At 44.5% G+C, this 23692-nt stretch overlaps 1 protein-coding gene across 2 annotated transcripts in view; it reads right to left on the reverse strand.

Annotated features, from left to right (window-relative positions):
• The window catches only part of LOC126537746 (creatine transporter-like), a 113313-nt gene extending 95752 nt beyond the window's left edge, over positions 1-17561 (reverse strand). The window contains exons 1-2 of one of the 2 annotated variants that reach the window (XM_055074514.2): positions 16460-17561; positions 633-817 (exon numbers count right to left, since the gene is read on the reverse strand). In XM_055074514.2, coding sequence (XP_054930489.1) covers positions 633-712 — 80 coding nt within the window. In that variant the 5' untranslated portion in view covers positions 713-817; positions 16460-17561. Of the gene's footprint in view, positions 1-632; positions 818-4252; positions 4413-16459 lie in introns of those variants that run through there. The other variant, XM_055074513.1, reaches the window with a different exon arrangement.
• Between the last annotated feature and the right edge of the window lie 6131 nt (positions 17562-23692).

Consider the following 23692-nt stretch of genomic DNA (forward strand, 5'->3'; position numbering starts at 1 on the left):
TTATGTAGCACGTATTCAGGAACAGGAAGCTGTATCGGGAGTTTTTCATGCTGCCCTACAATTTTCACATTGACGCTTTTCATCTAATTTTAATATTTGAGAAGTTATACAATAAATCATTAAGACTATTTATGTAATTGAGCGGAATAAAAACAATAATCTGAGTATCTCTAAGCGACTCTAAACAACATCACGATTGTTCTGTCCAACTACGCGGCATTTGCATATTTTTAATGTTTGACTCAACTTACGTGGGGCATTATGGACATGCTTGTAGCGCACGCGCGCGCAGCGCTCATGCTACCACCGGAAGACGGAACTCTGTCGTGGTACCGCCAACGAGCCAATTGATTTAAGTGTTCACCGTGGGTCAATTCCGTTTCGCCATTGTTTTTTTCTTTTCCAGCCAACAGCACTTTAGGTTTGTGGAGGTCCTCTAACCCACCGCGTGCCAGCCACGCACCAGCCATAGATAGCGGTAGAGCACAGTATACGGCGGCTGCGACGACGGCGGGAATGTACCTCAAGCGACCGTTTAATTTCTATCGTAGTATAACGTATGACGTAACGTATGTATAACGTATATAACGTAGCATAACGTATGTGTACAAATGCCCGTGGCGGCAACTCACAGCAGGAACTGCTCGGTTGAGGTCTGCGTGGCGTTGAGGCAGGTGCTGCGCATGGCGTTGTACTCTGCGCCCGGGACCATCACAGAACGACCGCTGTCTGACAGAACCGCCAGGGCGTCCTTCTCACTGTAGTTTTGCGACGCGTATTTGCGCGCTAGGGTAGCGTTGATGTGTATGCACGGAACCTGCACAGATGAAAAGGGCAAGATATGGACATATTCCTAGGGGTCTTTGCACTTTGGATGTGGAATTTGAAACTTTCATTTGCGGCCACTAAGTTAACAGACCGTCTGCACGAAGTGGCACATGTGGGACCCTTTAACAATTCTTTTTGTTTCTATTACATGAGATTTAAACGATGTTTGAGTCTTGAAGGGACACCGGCTACTTCTTTTCCAACAGAACGAAAACTAAATGTGAAGCAACAAGCTGGCAGTGAACAAAAGAAAGGTAACAAGGAACACAAGAGTAAAAAAGTCGCACTAGAAGTCAGCTCATACAGACGTACTAAAAGCAGCTCACAAGAGAAAACACATAAAGCACACTGGAGCGCAGAATTACCTGACAGATATACAGAAAAGTCACCTTACAGAAAGGGTCGCATGAAGCCGGCTAGAAAAAGTTTTGTGTCTACCTTCTTTTCCGCCATTGTGCGACGTTTCAGCTTATAGTCGGCGTTTGTCCTGCCTCTTTCTCTCTTCCTGTGTTCGTGCCTGCTCGCTTAGCTTCTGAAAGATATGCTACATTTCTTTATGTGATGAACAATGCGGCTCTGCGTATATGAATAATTATGGCAAGAGGTGGCGTGTAATGATTGTTTTTTGTTGAAAAATAACCAATTTGCAATGTCAGAAAGCCATTTAAAGCCACACTGACACAGTTTAGGCAGATCCATGTGTTAGCCGTCATTTTCATGCTGTCTGGATCGGTGTGCTTGCAGCTACCATAGACACTAGCGCCATATTTCTCTCCAGTAGCTTTCGCAATGCGTTACCCGTAGTGCGAAAGCCCAGCGCGTAATGCGGCTTGCTTCCACTTGCATGGCATAGATTGCTTGAAAAGCATAAGTTACATTCTAGATTCTGGTGACTACGACACAATAACGACGGCAACCTGAGGGTCACAACTTATGGCAGAATGACGACGGCTGTAGCGAAAAGGGTGGACGGGCGGGAAGTCTCAAGTTTCTAACGGCCTTTGCCGTAACATCCGTTGCTTAAGTATGGCGCGTATCGGTATGCTTGCCTTGTAGTCAACAAATCCAGTGAAAATGGACTGCAGAACACTTCCTGTGTCTACCTGCATTATGACGGCGTTTCCTTTATTTCGGCCACAGAACGCACCTCATAGTACAAGCTGTGCACCATTAATACATCTAGCCCATACAACGCTTAGCCGTCCTCGAAAATTCTCTGGGATGTCGGCAATGGGAAATTCTTACATCTCTTACATTCTAATAATGTCCTCCACTAACCCTATGAAGGCTCCTGATCAAGTGTATTTGTCCGTCCCAAGTAGATACTGAGAACATATCAGGTACATGTAATTAGAGGACCATTTTAGGATGATGTCTGCATGTGTTCCAAGGCACTACTGTTTGACACTATAATTAGAAGACAATTCACTGTTCACGCATTGGGTTATTATATGCATGACGCAGCTTGGACACGATAACCCATATTATAGGGCTGCGTTTCGATATTTGTGCGCTTTCATGCACTCGGAAATTTAAGAAATTTTGCATCTTTGTTTCTTGCCCCCAACAAAGAGCAGGTCTGTATCGACGATGTACCTCAGGCGCAGTACCACCTATGCACTTACAATGACATGGCCTTCGAGGTCTGCTTTTGTTACTTAAAGAAAACCGTCAGCGGTAAGTGCGCTGGGGACACACCGACTAATAATAATAATAATAATAATAATAATAATAATAATAATAATAATAATAATAATAATAATAATAATAATAATAATAATAATTCAAATCTAGTCTACAAATAAAACGTGTTTTTTTTTTAAAGTGCGCAATCTGTATTTTGTTTTTCGTTATACTCAATTTTATTCGGGCAAGCATGCAGCTCCCGAATAAAAAGACCTGGAAGCAACTTCCTGAGAATATCCTGCTGAGGATGTTGCTTGGATACTTGTATAGTCGTGTTCGGGATAAGTCCGGCAGTAGATGGGTTTAAAATTCATCGTGGTTATGGTACTGCGGCCGTCCTCAGTATGTCCCATAAAAAGCTAGGATGTTCGGATTTTTCTTGGACATCTACAGAATTTTTGTGTTTCCTGGGAGCTAAATATCGTCAGCTTTTTCGGGATTGGCGCAGGCGTAGTTGCGTCGTCCAAAGAACGTTGTTAGGCATAACATTATGCGGCTTTTCGGAGGAAGAGGTGATCGCAACCAATATATGACATTCGAATTTCTGTGGTTCATATCTGGTTAATGAGTCACAATATACCATGTAGACTCTGTAGGTTGAGAGCACTGATAATTTCATTTAGATTGTGACCAACGGGTCATAATCTCTTCGTTTTATAACGTATTTTGCTGTGTATATCCTGTACCATAATGTAAGCGCTGCCTTAGAAGTAATGGTGTGGCATTAAAGCTTGCTCGTTAGAGATCCTACGTCCGGCAGAAAATGCTCCTTTATTATGCTTACACCACCTAGCCAAACCTATATATAGACCTATGTTAAAAATATCATGTGCCTAAATTAGCGAGGGTTCAGTGTCTTAAGGTTCCAGTGAAGGCCCTCGCCCTCCTTAAATGCTTGTGATATGTATTGTCGTGGTTGCATTCGATTATTAGGATTATACAAAATTCATTCAATAATTCGAATACCGCGGCTGCGCGCAAACTCGGCATACCACTCACTCAAATGTTCGTCAAGCACAACAGTGTAGATGACGGCAAGGACAGGCACGAAGCCATCCATTCGTGAACACGTTCAGCCCCGTGCCAAGTACAGGTGGACTTAGAGTAAGTTGACAGTGGCTCAAATTTTGTCACAATAGTGCTAAAGGTACTTTGCAATGTCAAAATTCAGCGTGCGTCATGAAATCGTCATCCTCGTAGCGATAGAGTGCTATGGGGCTTCACTGGCTTCCTTGTTCTCCAAAAGGAGGCTTCGGAACTGAAGAAAAATTTGTCCTGATTCGGGCATCAAAGCTGGGACCGCGGTTCCAGGACGCGGGCAGTCACCACCTTATCGAACAAAGTTAAGATAGCAGACCGCAGGCGTTAAGACGAATTAATGAATAAAGAAAAACATCGGAACTGTGGAGAAAGTGAATTATTCAAACAAGTCAAGTAGAAATCCGCAAGGTGAATAAGTATCAAGTTTCATTTAGGTGCCCGTCACTCGATTGGGGAGGAGCGACTGCTCGGGAGAGAGCGAATTTCGATGCCCCTACAGTACCAAATATTTTTCCAGTTCGCCAGGTTGCTTTCCCAGGGCGCCTAAATTCTTTTGTGACATTCTTGGACAGTCCGATCCATGTTAACGTTTTACGTGAACCTAATTTTGCCGTCGTTGCCATTGAGTCATGTGAAGAGGGTCTTTACCCGGATGGGCCCTGAGTCCTCCCTTTTAGAAATATGATTGTCAACTCACGTTCCTGTAGTCTCTCTCGTAGCACATGGAATCCGTCCATAGTTGCTTGCAACTGGTCCACGGAAGTGTGCTCGAGAAAGAGTAGTAGAGGTAGAGCACGCCATGCACCACAATCGACATGTAAACTGAGCACGACGCCAGGGTGAAGTAAAGCATTATCCAGCCAATGCCTGCAGTGAAGTCAAAGGCATAATTGGCGTGATCCTTTGATTCAACTTGAACATCTTAACAGGTTCACCGGTGGCTCCTTTACATATTCTAAGAACTAAATGAAGACTCCAAATTTAGTTTGTGCCCCAAAGAATCAGCGTCAGTCTTTCAGTTCTCTTTACACTGGTATGAAGTTTCATACGAAGTTTCATACCATGTTCCACTCGGCTCATGCAGTGTGATGCCATTTGGAGCTCGATTCTCCGTGTGCGGCGGTTGACGGCTACCGGAGAGGGCAAATTCAGCAGAGTGAATCTAAGGCTCCCATTTTGCCGAATAAATGTCAAAATTGAAGAGAAAGACCCGTGCCGCGCTTTCTTGGAACAATAAAAGACTGACAGTGGTAGAGTGGCATGACCTTATGAGGTACTACCACCGAGGGCAAGAACGTTGGACCGTTTTTATATTACGTGCGTTTAAAATAAACCTTTCATATGATATTGCTAACGCAACGGTACTTCTGCTAAAAGCCACCTTTCATACCACATCACCTTTGTCCAGGCCTAGAATAGCCAGACAGTCTCTTGAACATAACTATGCGGCTGCATTTGAAAAGAAATATAAATGTTCTAAACTAGATATGGGGAGGAAGGGGGTATTCTGTAACAGTCCACCTAATGGACAAGTCCATTTCGTCTGCTGCTGAACCACTGATTGGCTTGAGTACCTGCCTCCTCCTGACGCGTACCCCAGCACAGTCATTCAGAACTTGAGCAACAGACGAAATAAAGATGCCCGGTAGATGGACTCTTACCTAGTGGTACCTAATTGGTGTGATAAAAGGTAGGCTTTTGACCGCACCTCGGGCAGTTAGCTCCGTATCTTGTGGGGCACATTTTATTGAGTAGGTTTAAGTTGGAGAAGGTTCCTGTCTGGAGCTATCTCCAATCAGTTGCCTTCGCTCTAGTGAATGATTTGTGTGGGGGAGGATATTGTATGCTGGTTCCCCTGTAGTGTTACGATTACTGCGAAGGCGCCAAATAAAACGACGGACGAAGGAAGACGGCATGGGACAACCACGTAGGCGCCTACGTGGTTGTCCCGTGTCGTCTTTCTTCGTCCGTCGTTTTATTTGGCGCCTTCGTCGTTATCATGCATAACCAACTCACCCACCAACACGTGCCCTATAGTGTGCCAATAAAGCCGAGTATTCATTTGGAACAGACAGGTGGACTTTCTTGTGTGGATTCTTTGGGTGCTCTGATTAACTACAGTCGAGCTACCCTGTCCGCCTCTTCGTTCCCCGTTATTCCTGCAGGTCCTGGCACCCACAGGATTTTGTGTTAAATCGGCTGTGGTTGTGTTGTAGGGCGTGTTACGCCGCCTCTCGTCTCGAGGAGTGCACGAAGTGCGCGACGCTTTATTAAGGCAAAAACAGCCTTACGTGGCTCATGGGTCGAAAGGGCCCTTGCCAGACGTCATCGAAAATTCGACCGCCCGGCATTACGGCAGGAAAATTCGATGATACTAAAATTGATGGGACTCGAATCCATTGGTCAGAGTTGAACCTACAAAGATTTCTCGTATTTAAGGCAAAATTTCATTTTTGGACGCGAACTCATGACCTTTGGTGGAAGTCGAACCCTCGAGTTCTGGTGAGACCAAAATTAAATGGCACTAAAATCGATGGCGCCACCATTCGTGGTCGAATCCACAGCCATTGGTGGGTGTTGAAGTTGAGTAATTAAATACATTATGTAGAATTATTAATTAAGTTAATTAATGAAAGTTCAATAATGAAGAGTTAATTAGGATATAGTTCATTAAGGCACTCGAGCCAAGGACATTTGTTGGGAGTCGAATCCACCACATTTGGTGTCGATAAGGCGACGGTAATTAGGGTACCGTTACTAAGATAGCGTTAATTATGGCACTCTAACCCATGACCTTGTGTGGAAGTCGAACCCTAGACCTCAGGTGGGACCATAATTCAATGGCACCAAAATTGGTCGAACTTAGGACCAGTAGTGGAAGTTGTACCCATACCTTTGGTATTAGTAAAGCAAAGGACCCCAGGAGTTTTGGTGTGGCCAAAATTCAATGGCACCAAAATTGATGGTGCCAAGATTGATGTCCGAAGGAACGACCATCGGTGGGAGTCATACCCACAACCTTTGATGTTAATCAAGTCGAAGTTAATTAAGGTGCAGTTAAGAGGAAGCTTTAGCTCGGGCCCAACTCCGACGCGGCCTATTCAAATACATGTAAAAGGCAAGAAGGTTTTTTTGAGATAACCCCTGGACAGATTTTAAGGAAATTTGTTGCATTTGAGAGAGAAAGTTAAATTCTAGTGACTGTTCTAAGCGGAATTTTGATTTACGTCATGACTTTTGTTAAAGCGATTTTCAAAAATTCGAAAATCTGAAAAAAAAATAGAAACACGAAGTTTACAATTTCATAGCTCCGCAACAAGAGCAGATATCGCGTTCATATAAACGGTATCCATTAAATAATTCAAAGCGGACAAATTCCATATGTCATTTTACATCTTACGTGAATTTGTTACGTTGGTTACAAGGGTTCTGCAAAAGGTGTATTTCCTTATTACTATTTTTTTATTTATGTGTAACATCAATTTTGTCCGCTTTATATGTACTATTTGATGCAATTCACAGAAATGTATTATCATTTATCGTTGTTCAGTTACAAAGTTGTAAACTTGATATTCTCGTTTTCTGAAAATTTTCGAGTTTTGCCAATTTTTTATGAAAAATTGACGACTAACTCGATATTTCGAAACCAACAGCCACTACATTTTAAGTATTTCTTTTAAATACAACAAACCTCGTCAAATTCGGTGCAGTGGTTGCCGAGAAAACGAATTCTCCTTTTACATCTATTTAGATAGGACCACCCGAGCTAAACCTTCCTCTTAAGATAGAGTTAAGTAAGACACTCGAACCCACGAACTTTGTTGGGAGAAAACCTGTCATAGGAAGTAACAATGAATTTTAATGAATTCTCAAGTAATTTACTAAATGTTTCGAGGGCGCATGCTTTTGCCTTCATCCTCTTTAGCGTGAGCTAAAGCGACTGTCAGCTCTTTTTCTGCCGTTCAGTAAGTGCCGGCAAGCGTTTTGGTAATCACTTTGATGGTTAGTGATTTGCCGGTTCTGATGCCCCAGGCCGCTGCTATAGCTTTCGCAAGGCGTCAAGTTCTTTTACTTTGTGTTTTAGCATTACTCAGTAATTAGAGCCTTGCTTGAGCAATTGCGGCCATGCACATAACGTGCCAGGTACTTTTTCTTTTTGTAAGCGTTAGTTTGACCTTCGGCAATAGAAATTTGCTACACATGTCAGTGAAGCCATGCGTCCGAAATATAACTCAAGATTGATCACAAATTCTGTCCTTGAGGTCCTGCCAAGTCTTGGCTTTCGAAATGTTTTTGCCAATCTTATGCGGAACCGTATATTGCGGAAATACACAATAAAACATATATGTAGATATATTCACTCAAAGAAAACCAGGGCTCTCTGAATTCGCAATCAAACTAGGTGGCCTCAGAATTAAGCTGAGGATGGCGAGTGCTGCAGGAATAGTCCCAGCGCTATACGCGAGCAGCACGGTCCCATAGTTTCTCGCTAGCTTCGAAGGGGTTCCGTCAGTCCTTTCTGCCATCAGTGTTACCTTATTCTACACACGCACACACACACATGCACACAAACACACGTACACGCACACGCAGACACACACATGACAGCAAACACCAAACTAAATGGTCTGAATTCTTTATGGGTTCGATGAATACGTCTTTAGGCATTTGAAGTATTGCTGCGGCTCTGGCTAGCATGTATATAGCATATTCAACTGGTGGTGTCGAAATTCACGCCCCAGTTTGCCAGAGGGAGACATGGAAAGTCTTAGCAGGCGGCATGCGCTGGAAGTTATTTTGGAGCCGCAAACACGTCATGGCCGCTATCTTTTCGCACCATTTGTGACACAAAGTGTTTTCGCTCCATTGTGTCGATTAAACTGAACCGTTCTGACGCGTTAGCGTGTTTCTGTACGTCCATGAATGTTTAACTTGTTTAAACGCACGAGATAGCGCGAACAAATAAGAGCTAATAGTGGCTGAAGCCGCACCAATCCAAGCCTGTAACACGACGAGCCGCTTATGTGTTACCATAAGCTAGGCCTTGACAACCTCGTATATTGAGAAACAATCTTATAAAAGAAAACCGCCAACATAACGCCTGAATTCATTGCTGAAGAGCTGGGATGCAAGCCAGGGAGCGAGAGCCTACAACACTATTTCCCGCAAAGGGGTCAGATGGTCGTGAAATGGCATCCGCATAGCGTGACGCGGGCAGGCCATGCGCCGCCATACGGACAATGTCATACTTTTCGCGGAACGAAGGCCTGCGGAATAAGTCGAAAAAAAAAAGGCTTCTGCGGTAAAATGCCACTCGGCTTTTTGCAGAGCGATACACATTCGTAGCAACGAAGGTTTGGTGAAAATTTCAAGTAGCCCCACAAGACATCTTTATATATATATATATATATATATATATATATATATAGTGGGCACGGCAGCATCGCAAAGATGCAGCCTTCAAATACGTTCCTGTTTATTCTACAGATAGGCTTTCTGCTGTTCCCCACGGGCCCTACAACCATCGTCTCGAGCTGCTTCTATCGGCGACAAGTATCTGCTGATGCACCCAGTCTCAGTCGACGAAAGCTACCGGCCCTTCCATGATGGCGCTGGTGTCACATCGACAGATAAGCTTGGATCACCGATGACGACACCATGGAGCGACCCTATAAAGCAGGACGCATACGGCACAGCTGGCAGTGGGCACGGCAGCATCGCAAAGATGCAGCCTTCAAATCCGTTCCTGTTTATTCTACAGGTGAGCAGACGCTATGACAAGTCATTTCGTAGTAACGATGTCTGCCTAATTCTGCTTCCGTTCCCACGGTCGCTTCGCGAGTCCTTTTGCAAATTGTTTGTTTTCTTGCGCATGTTGTTACTTCTGGGTGGAGATGTTGAGTTGAACCCAGGCCCTACACTAGATGGCATAGCAGAACAGCTAAAGCTAATTGCAGGGGATATTCAAGAAATTAAGAAAGAAAAATCTATAACAAGCACTAGACTTAATGCAATTGACAAGAAACTTGAAAAGATAGCTGGCATTGAAAAATAGATCTCGGAGAACAATAAACGAATATCTACTTTAGAAAAAAACCTAATGGCTATGGAAAAGAAAGTCGAGGATCTGGAAAACCGGAGCCGTCGGTCCAACCTTGTCATACACGGTGTTGAAGAACAACAAAAGGAATCAACAAACATGCTTCTTGAATTGGTCGAAAAGAACATTTTAGACGGTATACTACAGATAAAAACCAAAGGAATCGAAAGAATCCACCGCCTAGGAAAAAAGAAGCCAACTAATACTTCTAGGCCAAGACCCGTAATCCTTAAACTACTCGACTGCCGAGACAAAGTTTCAATCCTAAAGCACTGCACGAAGCTCAAGGGCTCAGGTTTCTATATCAGCGAAGATTTTTCTCGTAGTATTCGAGAAATAAGAACGAAGCTGTGGGATCGAACGAAAGAATACCGGGATAGGCAGGAAAGGGTGTCGCTAGTCTACGATAAAGTGCGTATAAATGGTGAACTTTTTTCTTGGGATAGTGACCATGAAGATTTAGTTGCAGTCCAAAAAAACGAAGAAAAGGACGCCTTACAAAAGAGAGTCACTGAAAGTCGACAGAAGTAACCCTGTTGAATGTGAACGCACGAAGTCTTGCAAATAAAATAGACCAATTCGAAGCTCTTGTTTCAGAAATTAAACCTGACATTATTGCTGTCACAGAAACATGGCTTCACTCGGATATCTTAGACCATGAAGTCTTACCACCGGGATATGTGATTGTGCGCAGAGGTAGAGGCACTAGAGGCGGGGGTGTCACACTTTTCTTTAAGAAAGAACTACGATACACCGTTTTACCAGATAAGTCAGAAATTGAGGCGGTGTGGTGCAATGTACAGCTGCAGAAAGGCTGCATATTTGTAGGCGCTATCTACAGACCACCTAACGCTGAGACAAGTTATCTAGAACATCTTCTGGATTATATGCATGATCACATGACGAACGGCAAAATAATCATGGCTGGTGATTTTAACTTGCCTGAAATGGAATGGTCGTCAAAAAACGTGCGAGGTGCTGCGAATGACGCCATATTGGATATATTGTTCAACTTTAACCTCAAGCAACTCGTACGCGTCCCCACACGTATCCAGGGCAATTCCAGTTCTGTTCTAGACGTTGTTCTTGTTAGTGACCATTTCCTGAACGCCCAGACATCCACCGAAATCTTAGACGGCATATCCGATCATAAATTAGTCCTATGCACACTGCCTCTACCTGGTCTTGTACGACACCACGGCCCTATAAAGCACGTCCTTGCATTCAACAGAGCAGACAACGATGCAATAATCACTTATCTCACTCACGAATTTCTTGACTTTTCAGATCTTTGCTCGGATAAAAACTCGTCGATAGATCATGTATGGTCGCAATTCAAAGCACACGTTATGCATTGTATTGAAAATTTCGTCCCACTAGAGCGCAAACTTACAAGAAAATATAATCCATGGATCACCCGCGAAATAATTCATATTAAACGTAAAATTAGTAGGCTGAGGAAAGGTAGGAGGCCTGGTTTAGCTGCTAATATCACCGCTCAGATTTCCGCGCTATCTAAAACATTGAAAAGCAAGATACGCGATTCCAAAATGCACTACTATGGTACCACTCTATCCAAGTTCATGAAAACGTCACCAACAAAATTTTGGCGTTACGTAACTGGTAAACATAGCGATAGCAAGGCTTCTCCTTCAATAAAAACAAAGGATAAGGCGGATCAATTCAATCGCTACTTCCAGTCGATTTTTACAATCGATAATGGACTAGTGCAACATTCCCAGATTATCCCATCTACCAAAAATAAATTACTAGAAACCCCAGAAATAACCGACACTGGTATACTGTGTCTCCTATTAAACCTTGATGACAAAAAGAGCTGTGGCTCAGACGGGATACCGAACGCTTTTCTCAAACAGTATGCAGAACCAGTTAGTAAGTATCTACGCTTAATATTCACAAAATCTATCTAGGATTCACAGATTCCTTCTGAATGGAAAGTCGCAAAAATAATCCCAGTACATAAATCCGGCGACAAGACGATCCCATCAAACTACAGGCCCATTTCCTTGACGTGTACCAGCTGTAAAATACTCGAGCATATTATCCTCAAATTCATCACAAAGTTTGTCGAAGACAATGATCTGCTACACCCCAACCAGCACGGATTCCGGAGAGGCCTATCGACCGTTACTCAACTCGTCGAGATAATGCACGACTTGGCCCAAGGCATTAACGAACACTCCCAAATTGACATAATTTTTATGGATTTCTCAAAGGCGTTTGATCAGGTTTCCCATGAAAAGCTAGTTATTCAGCTGGTCCGCAAACTTGGGGATGGGCCAATGACTCGATGGATGTCAAACTATTTGTCCGGCCATCAACAATTTGTGCAATGCAATGAGCACGTTTCTGACACATTAAATGTCACATCCGGTGTGCCCCAGGGATCTGTCTTGGCACCAATATTATTTTTATTATTTATAAATGACCTGGCAATCAACATTAACGCAAATATTAGGCTATTCGCAGACGACTGCGTACTGTATAAAGAGGTCAAAAGCCACAGTGACCAAAATGAGCTGAACATTGCCCTGAATGAAGTAGTAAGTTGGTGCTCTAACTGGCAAATGGTGATTAATACAGACAAAACAGTTGCAATGACAATAACAAAAAAGAAAACAAGCCTAGCATTCTCTTATGGTTTTAATAATGTCGCACTCCGAAATGTAACCCAGTACAAATATCTTGGTGTAATAATAACCTCTGATCTCAGCTGGGCAGCTCACACGGAAGCTATAACCGCGAAAGCAATGAAAAAATTGTTTTTCCTTAAGAGGAAGCTTTAGCTCGGGTGCTCCTATCTAAATACATGTAAAAGGAGAATTCGTTTTTCTCGGCAACCACTGCACCGAATTTGACGAGGTTTGTTGGCTTTAAAAGAAAAACTTAAAATCTAGTGACTGTTGGTTTCAAATTTTTGATTTAGGTCCTTAATTTTTTATTAAAATTTGACAAATATCGCAAATTTTCAAAAAAAGAAACTATCAAGTTTACAACTCTGTAACTCTAAAACGAAAAACGATAATACAATTCTTTGAATTGCATCTAATAGTACATCTAAAGCGGACAAAATTCATATGCTATACATGAATCTAAAAAAATTTAGTAATATGGAAATACAGCTTTTGCAGAACCTTTGTAAAGAACGTAACAAATTCACGTAAGATATAAAATGACATATGAAATTTGTCCGCTTTCAATGGTCGAATGGATGCCGTTTACAGAACCGCGATATCTGCTCTTGATGCAGAGTTATGAATTTGTAAACTTCATGCTTCTATTTTTTTCAAACTTTCGAATTTTTGAAAATCTTTTTATCAAAATTCAGGACCTAAATAGAAATTCCGCGACCAACAGTCACTAGAATTTCACTTTCCCTCTCAAATGCAACAAATTTCATCAAAATCGGTCGAGGGGTTATCTCATAAAAACGTTTTTGCGTTTTACATGTATTTGAATAGGCCGCGTCGGAGTTGGGTCCGAGCTAAAGCTTCCTCTTAAGCGGACGCTGCGGCACGCTGACCGTGACACTAAGCTTTTAGCGTACACCACTCTTGTCCGACCGATTCTAGAATACGCCAATACAATCTGGTTCCCCTTCACAAGTAGCGGTATCGGCATGCTTGAAAATGTGCAGCGCAAAGCGATTAGATTTATTTTTAACCGCTATCGACGCCTTGATTCCCCGACAGAATTGCTACGCAGCGCAGGTTAGCCCTCACTCCAAAGTCGTGCTAAAATCCACCGCCTGAAGTTCTTATATATGCTACTGCACAACTATTTTAAGATAGACCACACAACATACGTTGAAACTAAACAAACAAGGCAACTACGTCACACACATGATCTTACACTACAAGAATATGCGTGCAACAACAATATATTCTATTACTCCTTTCTCCCTAGATCCATTCGGGAATGGAATACCATTGACCGACTTATAGTCGAACAGCAAAGAATTGATGATTTCCTTGAGATGTTACATAACTCGCTTAATACGTACTCATCAACCTGATGTCATTTATTTGTACTCTCTACATGATTAGTTGGTTTTTTTCTATTAGCATGCTTGTCAATACTCGTATTCATATTTACTGTTGTACGTATATTTTTCATTCTTATTTGTGCTTGTTTAGCATACCTACCCTGACAATTGCTATTATTACTGTTTCTTTTTGTACCCCCCTCCTGTAATAACCCTGTCAAAGGGTTGACAGTATGTTGAAATAAAATAAATAAATAAATAAATAAATAAATAAATAAATAAATAAATATATATATATATATAAACGTGGGGGCGGGCGTTTTCGAATAATTCTGCACCAGATCATACAGCATTCTCGGAATTTCGGACACCACATGTCACAGGCATGATTTCAGTGACTATTCAAACCACGCAGAAAATCTTTGAGTCCCAGGCGTCCATTTCCACGAGCTTGGGCAAAGAAGCCGGCGAAGCCCGCAGAGTTCAATAGTCTCATTTCAGTGGTCTTTCAAAGTTCGCGAGCGACCGGAGTATTAGGGCTTGCAATTTCTCAGACTACTTGTTTACAGTGCCCAAAATCAATTGCGCCTTTTCAAACCTCCTTAGGCGGCTCAGCTGTTGATTATAACCCCTTCGGGAAGCTTTCCAAATAGTGGACGCATGCAAAGAGACAATAACTGAAAAATAGTCCAATCACATGAGCCTTCAAGACGAGACACTGGTTTGATAATATGCGCCATCACACGTGTGCTTGCAGGCAATATTTGTATATTGTAGCTCATATAAGGGTCCGTCTTTTAAGCTGCGAAACTGAACACTTACTGCAGGAAGTTCGAAGCGCCAGTGAATGACGACGGCACTTAAACTAACAGGTATTGCGCTAACTACCGTACACTTCGAACAGGCGTGATATACAAATGTCTTAATACAACAAGGAATGGAAAATAATAACAGCGACATGCAAAGAAACTGCACGAGAATCACAAACAAACAAAACAATAATGAAAGGTACCTGGATGATAGTATCGCCAAATTATATGGCTCCCGCATGCAATAAATGAGATAGCTGCTTATCTGTTGAATAAAATGTGGGTGGCAGTTATGCAGCTATTTGTGGCCCGGCGATATATGTTTCTTGTGAGTGGGCTGCCAGCTAGGCCGAAGCCACACTTTTCTGATCAGTTACGCGAACTTGCGCTGAGGGGCAGTAAACGCCTCGGGCTCGCGTTGTCATTTCTTATTTTTACATCAGTCAACGGTATCGCGTGACAAGGGCTTAAGTGGCTCTACTACCCCGCTGAAAAAAATTTAAAAGAAAAGCCGCGTCCAATACCATAATTACTTAGGAATTACTGCGTAGCCCATGAAAGTCAAGGGCTGGCGTCGAGCGCACCTTCCAAGTGTCTTTTGAATCCTGTGCAGGAAAGGTGTTACATAAGTTGTTAGAATTTCAATAGCAGTGGAAATGACGATCGGGGACATAACTGTGCTCAAAAGTCCAGAAATTTGGAGTTTTGCGAATAAGTATGGATTAGGGCCCGTATTCCCCAAAACATCCGCCGTGGTTGCTTCTATGATGTCGGACTGCTAAGCACGAGGACGCAGGATCGAATCCCGGCCACGGCGGCCTCATTTCGATGGGGGCGGAATGCGAAAACACCCGCGCACTTAGATTTAGGTGCACGTTAGAGAACCCCAGTTGGTACAAATTTCCGGTGCTCCCCACTATGACATGCCTCGTAATCACATCATGGTTTTGGTGCGTAACATCACAATTTAATTTTAATACCCAAAGCCTTCTTATGCTTGAATTATTCTTAAGAGAAAGCTTGTGTCAGTTCTGCTGTTGAACTTATTATTAGGGAAGGCGGCCGGCCAACAGCAGAGATCCCTTACGAATGAAATGCTTTGTGAATTAGGCCTGAGGAGCTTTGTGACTTAGGCTTAGGAGCTTTGCCTGGATTATCTAATTTCTCATTTAACCCCCTCTTCAAGCAGCAGTGACACGCGGATACCTTTATTCCGCGTCGCATCAGACCTAGTTAAAACCACCTTTTTATTTACACGATATATGTAGAATGGCTTGCTCTAATACTGTGAGAAATAAATTTGGTTCAAAAATTAAATATGGAGATTACTTGACTTGGAAGGCCGAACAGTCCTAAGGTAATGAAGGAAGACGAAGACCTGCAACTTGTTCACCAAAAGAGAATAAAGTCTTTACTCCTTGAAATATTTTGAAAAAACTGTCTTTGGAAGAACAGGCCATGACATTTGAAATACGGTGACAGAGACAATAACGACGAAACAAATACAAAATGCACAGGACGGCCTTTGGGAATCAACTTGATTTGCCACAATACGGATTACATGCTTGACTCTTTCCGGATTGCAACCCATTGTGTACCAAAGCCATTTCATGCCTAGCGCCCGTCCTGTATGGGGTTCATTTTTAGCGTTAGCCGTCCTGAGCGCTGTAATTATTTCGCTTAGTGCCAGTAATCAATTCGTCTAGCTTTTACCTAGAGCAACACGCTGAGGCATCTGACATTCAGCGATACTAATGCAGCAGTCTATGAACCTCTCGCATGTATCGTACTATTTGGCACAGTTGGCACTTGCGGCAGGCTAATTGCACTTATGTGACGCGTGTTGTGAAACTACCATTTAACAACTACTATGGAAATGAAAAAAAAAAAAGACGCAGCAAACAGCGCGATCTCTTCGCACCAAATTTTCGGGCTACGCGAATGGTACGATCCTCAATGTTGGTGTATACAGCATACTCAAGCACTAACCTTTTGCTAAGGGAAATCCTCCAAAGGCTCCAGGCACCGTGAGGCTGGTGAACTGACCGAGGAAGACTTCAAGGTACATCATAGGCAGCGCGACGACAGCCATGAGGAACACGTACACCACGATGAAGACCACTGAAAGAGTGCGGGCACGTCATTGCCTTAAAGTGTGCAATAACCACTGCGGTTTAGCGTCCGCCAGGTTAAAAAAGAAACACAAGGCATAATGATTTGACTTACAAGTTAGCGTGCGCTTTAGAGACTCCTATGAACCGGCAATATAGGTAGTTCAGTTATTTCGTGATGTAAAGCTCCCATTCGAAGATCTGTTTACCACTCCATTTTCAGCCATTCTCGTACCTGTGTTCTCCGGACCCCTTAGCATAGGCCAAAGCGCCAGTCTTTGCAATCTAGATGTCATTGATTCATTCATTCGAAGATCACGTGTACTCGCACTGCCTCTATATTGTTGACCAATCCATGCCATAAATGTTGGTTATCTGTGTCTCACTCGGCGAGACTTCCCAGAAGGACACGAACCCAGGGATGTTAGGCAACGAAGTCATTTTGGAAACGCCACACGATACGAAGAACTGCGCTGCCAATTCGCCATCCAATCCGACCATGGAGACGGTCTGGAAAGCACGCTCAGTCCAGTGCTTATGCTAAAGGTGGTTTCACAGAGCAACATGTGAAAACAGCAGAGACACACATTGCAGATATATCTAAGTTTGAAGTGTCGTGGTTTCTGACGGAATAGAAAAAAAATCGTCTACTATTCCTCGTGTAGCCGGTGAATAGAAGAATGCTTCGCCAGATCCGCCGGAATACTCACGGCCTCCGTTATGGTACACGGAATTCGGGAATCTCCACAAGTTGGACAGGCCCAGACACATGCCAACTGTCGCAAAGAAGAACTCATCCTGGGTCCTCCAGTGATGCCTCGGTGTCGTCATTGTGAACATGGTGTCCTCCTGCGTTTGTCCTCCTCCTTCTGATACAGCTAGGAACGTCACGAGGCCGATGCGCGTGGTCGAGGATGTGATGATGATATTCCTTTAAATCACGGCACGTACCCATGTCGGTTGATTGGCTAAGAATTATGCGGTAGCACGCACGTAAATAACAACTACAGGAGTGATTCGAAGAATTGGAAATGGTGAAGCTGTACACGAAGAAACAGTTCGTGTATATTTGAGAATTTACACCAGATGAATTGATGATTACACTTAAGAGAAATAAAAGAAGGTTCATTGAACGATATAAGTATAAAATAATTTGCAAGCATTTTAGTAAGGAGCAGGAGTTGGCGTGACAAACGATTCCTCATTTGAAGGAATTACCGCAGACCGTCAAATAGGGAGCAAGTTTATGGAACGGTACTTCAATATGCCTTTCGTTTAAATAATAAATCAAGGACTCAATAAAGATAATGAGTAATATATTCAATTTTCTTGGGGAAACAGCATACCTATGAATTTTGTAGGGGAAAACGGCAACGCAGCCTTGGAGTGAAAGCCTGAATTCTTTTAAGGCTGCCACTGATTTTTCCACTGAGACCTGAGACGCCTGACATTTGTCGACGATGTTATCGATGATTTGCTGAAAATTTTACGGAGTAAAAATTTCAACTATCACGAATATAACGGGCAATTTTTTGACGGATTCAGCGGTGTGTTGCTAATTTTTTTATCTCCCTGATTGGCTTAACATTCAAGTGACCGTTGTCCCCGGATTATTGGTCTGCAGAAGAGAAGTGGCACTATTTGTTCTTTAATTGGCCAATCTATACTTTAAAGGGTAATGTAATATATATATATATATATATATATATATATATATATATATATATATATATATATATATATATATATATATAAATCAGGGGGGGCTGATGGGGCTTCAGCCCCCCCCCCCCCCCCCCCCGAAATTTTTTCGTGCTGTGATGCACCGCCAACCAAAACAACCCACGGCGCCGGAAATCATTCTGGATTTTCTCTAGAATGTATTTTTCGCGCCCGAAAGAACATTTCGGTGCGAAGATTGTGAACTCGGGCTGGATTTCGTGGCGACGCCCATGCACCCGGAGTCACATAACGCACAGATCCCCATCCGAGCACAAAGTTTCAAGGGCGCTTTGATGACGAGCGGGCCCGCGGCGGCATCTGGCGGATGTCGCAGAAACTACGGAGCGCATAGATTTCAATTAAGAAACTTTCGAGCTATAAAGATCACATAATGTTTTTATGCGAAAGGTGCATTGACATTTCCAAAGTCGTGCTTTACATTTTCATTTCCGGATTATTGTGGGTTTATTGTTCTTATTACTATTTGATGCCAAAGCTGCATTTAATTTTCTAAAGTCGTACATCGGACCATACAACGAAACAAGCCAAATCAATACACTATCAGACAAGTTGGCTTAGAGAGTAAAACTTGGGCAATAAAAGTGAACAATAATGCTAACACAATAGTTTCTGAGGTTACATCACTAACAGTGCCAAAACACGAGTATGATCCCGGCGCAGCTATGTAAAAGAAGCCGCAGTTTCGCTCGAACGGTGATGCATCGATTGCGATAGAAAATTAGTGGACAGCTATAAGAAGTAAGGGTAGTAGCTTTATCGGCTGTATAAACTTGTCAATATAGGTATATTAGCTAGATGAAAAAGCATATTGTCACGCGCGCAAAAGCAAACATGGACACATCTCACTTGATGACCGTAGAAGCTCGCTGTAAAAAGGCTGCAGTGAGAAAATGCGGTAGCTGAAGCGAGCGAATTGACCTTCATGCTGCGTCTCGCATCAGCGCGAACTAAGGCGTGATAACACAGTGCACAGGCAGACTCAGTCCTCATCGCAGATGGCTTTCAAGATACAGCTGCCCCGGTGGGCGCTAGCAGCCGTCCGTGCCGCCCGGAGTAGAACCCCTCCCCCCCCCCCCCACCCTCTCCCCGAAGCCTTTCGCTCGACAGAAGACAGGGTGCTTCCGCTTCGCTTTCCTCGCTTGAGTACGCGAGAATGAGCCGCGATCGCGGGCTCACCATAGTACGCTTTCACTTGCACATACAGTATACACCCGCCGTGGTTGCTTAGTGGCTATGGCGTTGGGCTGCTAAGCACGTGGTCGCGGGATCGAATCCCGACCACGGCGGCCGCATTTCGATGGGGGCGAAATGCGAAAACACCCGTGTACTTAGATTTAGGTGCACGTTAAAGAACCCCAGGTGGTCGAAATTTCCGGAGTCCCCCACTACGGCGTGCCTCATAATCAGGAAGTGGTTTTGGCACGTAAAACCCCATAATTTTTCATACAGTATACGGCGCGGAGACAATGTCATCGTCCTTCAACTTTATATGGAACCTCACGGCGAAGCCGAGACCGCCGCTGACAGCCGAAATACGTCTCAAGTGTCCATATAATTGCTATTGCAATAACAAGGAAATTATTATTACAAATAACAATTAAGGTATTATAATTAACTATGGGGTTTTACGTGCCAATACCACGATCTGATCATGAGGCACGCCGTAGTGGGAAACTCCGGAATAATTTCGACTACCTGGGGTTCTTTAACGTGCACCTAAATTTAAGTACAGGGTGTTTTCGCACTTCACCCTCATCGAAATGCGCCCGCCGTGGCCGGGATTCGTTCCCGCGACTTCCGTGCTTAGCAGCCCAACGCTAAAGCTATTAAGGAACCACGGCGGGCCATTACAAATATTCTATTTGCCTCCGTCAGCGTTGCCCATTCACTGGTTCCGTGCTATGCGTATCATGTAAAGTGGTTTTAGGAAAGGAAAAGGGTGGCGCACTGCGATATCAGCAGTCCGGTCCGGTACCGGAGATCATTGGTCAGCTCCCATGCTTGGCCTTGGCAATGCGCCTTAAACACATTAAAGGCATAGTCGCTGCTTGTCATGTCTACGATAAGCTATAAATATTAGAATTTACTTTGATATTTAACCAAAAGTGATGTTTTTAAGCTGTCTCAATGAGCTATTGCGGATTTTCAAGCTTTCTACACTTTTGTTGTTGCTCCGCGTCGCGATGATTTTGATAGTCTAGTGGTGATGCTGCCAATACTTGGTCATGATTTACAACTTCACATTGTGGTCATTTACGTCAGTTATCGCTCAAGACTGCGCTCATAAAGCATTTGTACCCACATAGATCCGCAGTTTTCTTCTGGTCGAACTTTACGGTGTACTCATAACATCGAAGTATTTGTGTGCGGTCTTATTCTTTAACTTGAAGAGTTAATCATAGCCTGCCATATTTACTTAACTTTGGCTCCTGCGACATGTCGCAATTCATTTGGCTTAGTGAAGAAAACCCTAACAGAAAAATCATGAATCATTCTGCTCCTGCAATGTGGATGACCGGCGAAGCTCTTTAGCACACAGAATTTTGATGAAAGGTACGAACACATTGATCGTGTTGAGCGGCGGCCGCGGTCATCCTGACGAAAAGTACACGCACACATTTATTAATGACCGGTGGTCTCAGTCAGCGGCGGTACACTCATACATGCCCATACTCCCACGCACACATGATTTATTCTTGAGCGCTGGGCGGCGCCACCACGCACGATGGTACCACCAACGTTACTAGACTAGCTTCAGTTGTGAAACTCTCCGCCCGCGCGCTTACAGCCGCTGTCGCCACTCCTGTGACAGCCGCCAGATGGCAGCGCCGTTCCATCGCGCTCTACTGCAGACGCCTCGCCGCAGCCTTGAGCTCGTGCGGACGGGCAGTTTGCGCGTGTGTCAAGCTCGCTCGCGTTCTCCCTTGTCCGAATTAGTGGTGCCATAAGAAAGCGGTATCCACCTACAGCAATAAGATTAGCGAGCCAGTTGGTTCATACTGAAAGAAGGGTAAACTGCACGAAAGGAAGAAACGCATAGAGCGAAGCGCAGAAGCTGCGTTTCTAAACGTCGTGTGTTCCTGTCGTCTTAACGTTTCGCGCAATTTAGGCGCAGGAGCCTGAAGGTCTGGCCAAAGTACGTGATTGTAGGATGATCTTCATCCCCACCGAAGCTTCTCACCACGCCAAAGAAACGCTACAAAAAGAAAGATGAGGTCGGTCTTTGAACGCACAAGCCACAAAAAAAAAAAAAGAATAAGAAAGAAAAAATCGTTGGCTCTTACACTCGGTGAAGATGGTTAACCAGCGAAGCTGAAGCGTGCGGCCCCTGTGTGTATCACTGGGTTAATCCCTAGGGTTCATTATAGTATTTCTCAATTATGAGGTTACATACACAATCGGCTGCGACGGAGAGAAGACGTCACTGACGGTATATGCCCGCAGTCCGCCGTTATCGCTTGCGTTCGGTATCTCGAGTTTGCTCGGTGGCGTGGTTAGCAGCCTTCGTCCGCTATTTGCCGCTTGTGATTCTTCCAAATTAAATTTCTTCAAAATTAAATCTGTCCGTTACGTAAGGCAATGAGTGGCTCATACTTAAGCCCGCTCGGCCCCGCTACCACCAATTGCAATACATCTCTTGACGTCTATCATTTACTCTGGCCGTGCTCGCAAGCTCACATAAACTTCGAACCGGACGCGCGCAAGTACGAAGAAGCAATCCGGAGCGAAGAACTCGCTCCCCAACTCTGGGCCGTCCAGCAGGTCCCCGACGACGCCAGGAAACTCAACCTCCCGGTTCCGTGGTGGGAGAGGCCCACTCCATGAGAGCCCAAAGCTCTCGTGGCCTGCAGGACCTTGCATAAAGTTGATTTCCTTCCTTCCTCCATACTCCCTTCAGCAATGGCTCATACCCCCGTAAACGCGGCCTCCCCATTACGACGACAGAAGTGTAATTCTACGCTGGAATGATGAGCGGCAACGCAGCCAGCTGTGGAAGACGACGACGAACGCGGGAGCAGTGGCACGAGCGCGTGTTGTGGATTTCGCAAAGGGTTTCCGGTCGGCACGAGGAATCGCTCTGTTCCCCGCCGAGCGAAGCGTCGCATTGCTGGGAGCACAGCACAAGAAAAGTGGCGCGCCGAACTGTCGACATCGTTCCGATAGCCGCCTATGCAGCCACGTACGCAGCACGTCGGAATCGTCTGCTTATATTCTTAACTCGGCGAAGGCTACAGTTTCGCGGATGACATGCTTGCTGAAATTCGCCGATAACAACGAACCATAGAATACACCAACGCTGCACCACGTGCTTGTCCGGCCCGCCCGCGTAGCCGGCTAGTGAGGAAGTGAAGCTGGGCGCGACTGCAGCGCCACGAAGGCGCGGGCGGCTGGCGGTTCCGCGCAACGAAGCCGAGTTTGAAAACTATAGCAAGTCTAGTAACGTTGGGTACCACGGCGGGGCGACGCCACCACGCCCGATGGTGAGGAAGCGCAGGAGCACCAGCGAGAGAAGCTCGCTGGTGCTCCTGCGCTTCCTCAAGGGAACCATTTCCTTGAAGAGTACTTTTCCTTGAAGCTCGCTGGTGCAGCAGCAGCAGCGAGCATCAAGGAAAACTCAGCGGCGATAACACAGTGCCCATGCAGCTATGGGCCAACGGCGTCCTTGCTATAACTACACTCTAGAGATCGCTTTCAAGGTAATGCGCGTGGGGCCGCGGATTACACACGGTACACAAGCAACCATTGTTGCGTGGGCGATGTCAGAGCTGTTCAAAAGCTATTTTGTTATAGATAATTCGACGCCTACGACGCCTGTGATGGGCCGTCGCGACGATTCAATATTCTTTTTCTAAATTCTTGGTTGTTTCCATAGTATTTCTCAAGTTGCTGTCGCACTGTATGTTTATCGGTCTTGTCAGCGTGCGATTTCCCGCTGCTTCTTTTTCGTAATCCAGTACATTCAGAATACAAACATGACCATGTGCCATGCCTTTTTTTAATGTGCTTCTTACCGCTCCATTTCCATTCCAGTGAATTTGCCACAATCTAGCATCAACAAGTTCGTGACCAAATAAAGCGCCATGACATTAGCCCGGCAGCGGGCGCGGGCCAGCGTCTCAGTGCGCGTTTTCTGCTATTCACCGAACATTGCAGTCCGGACGCCGTAGCAGAAATCTTCCCCGCGGCTGTGCTTGCTGCATACCCGAGTTGTAGCCGACGGCTGTTTGCCGGTTCTTAGTTTCGCGAACCAAGCTTCACGCAGCTTCTTGTCCTGCGGCTACGCGTGAATAAGGCTGACATCAGGCTCCGTTGCGTACGTCCGGCACTGCGGCACCGAGCAGTAGCCTACCGTGCTACTTTTCATTTC

Source organism: Dermacentor andersoni, chromosome 4 (assembly GCF_023375885.2).
Source record: "Dermacentor andersoni chromosome 4, qqDerAnde1_hic_scaffold, whole genome shotgun sequence".
NCBI classification, from domain to species: Eukaryota; Metazoa; Arthropoda; class Arachnida; order Ixodida; family Ixodidae; genus Dermacentor; species Dermacentor andersoni.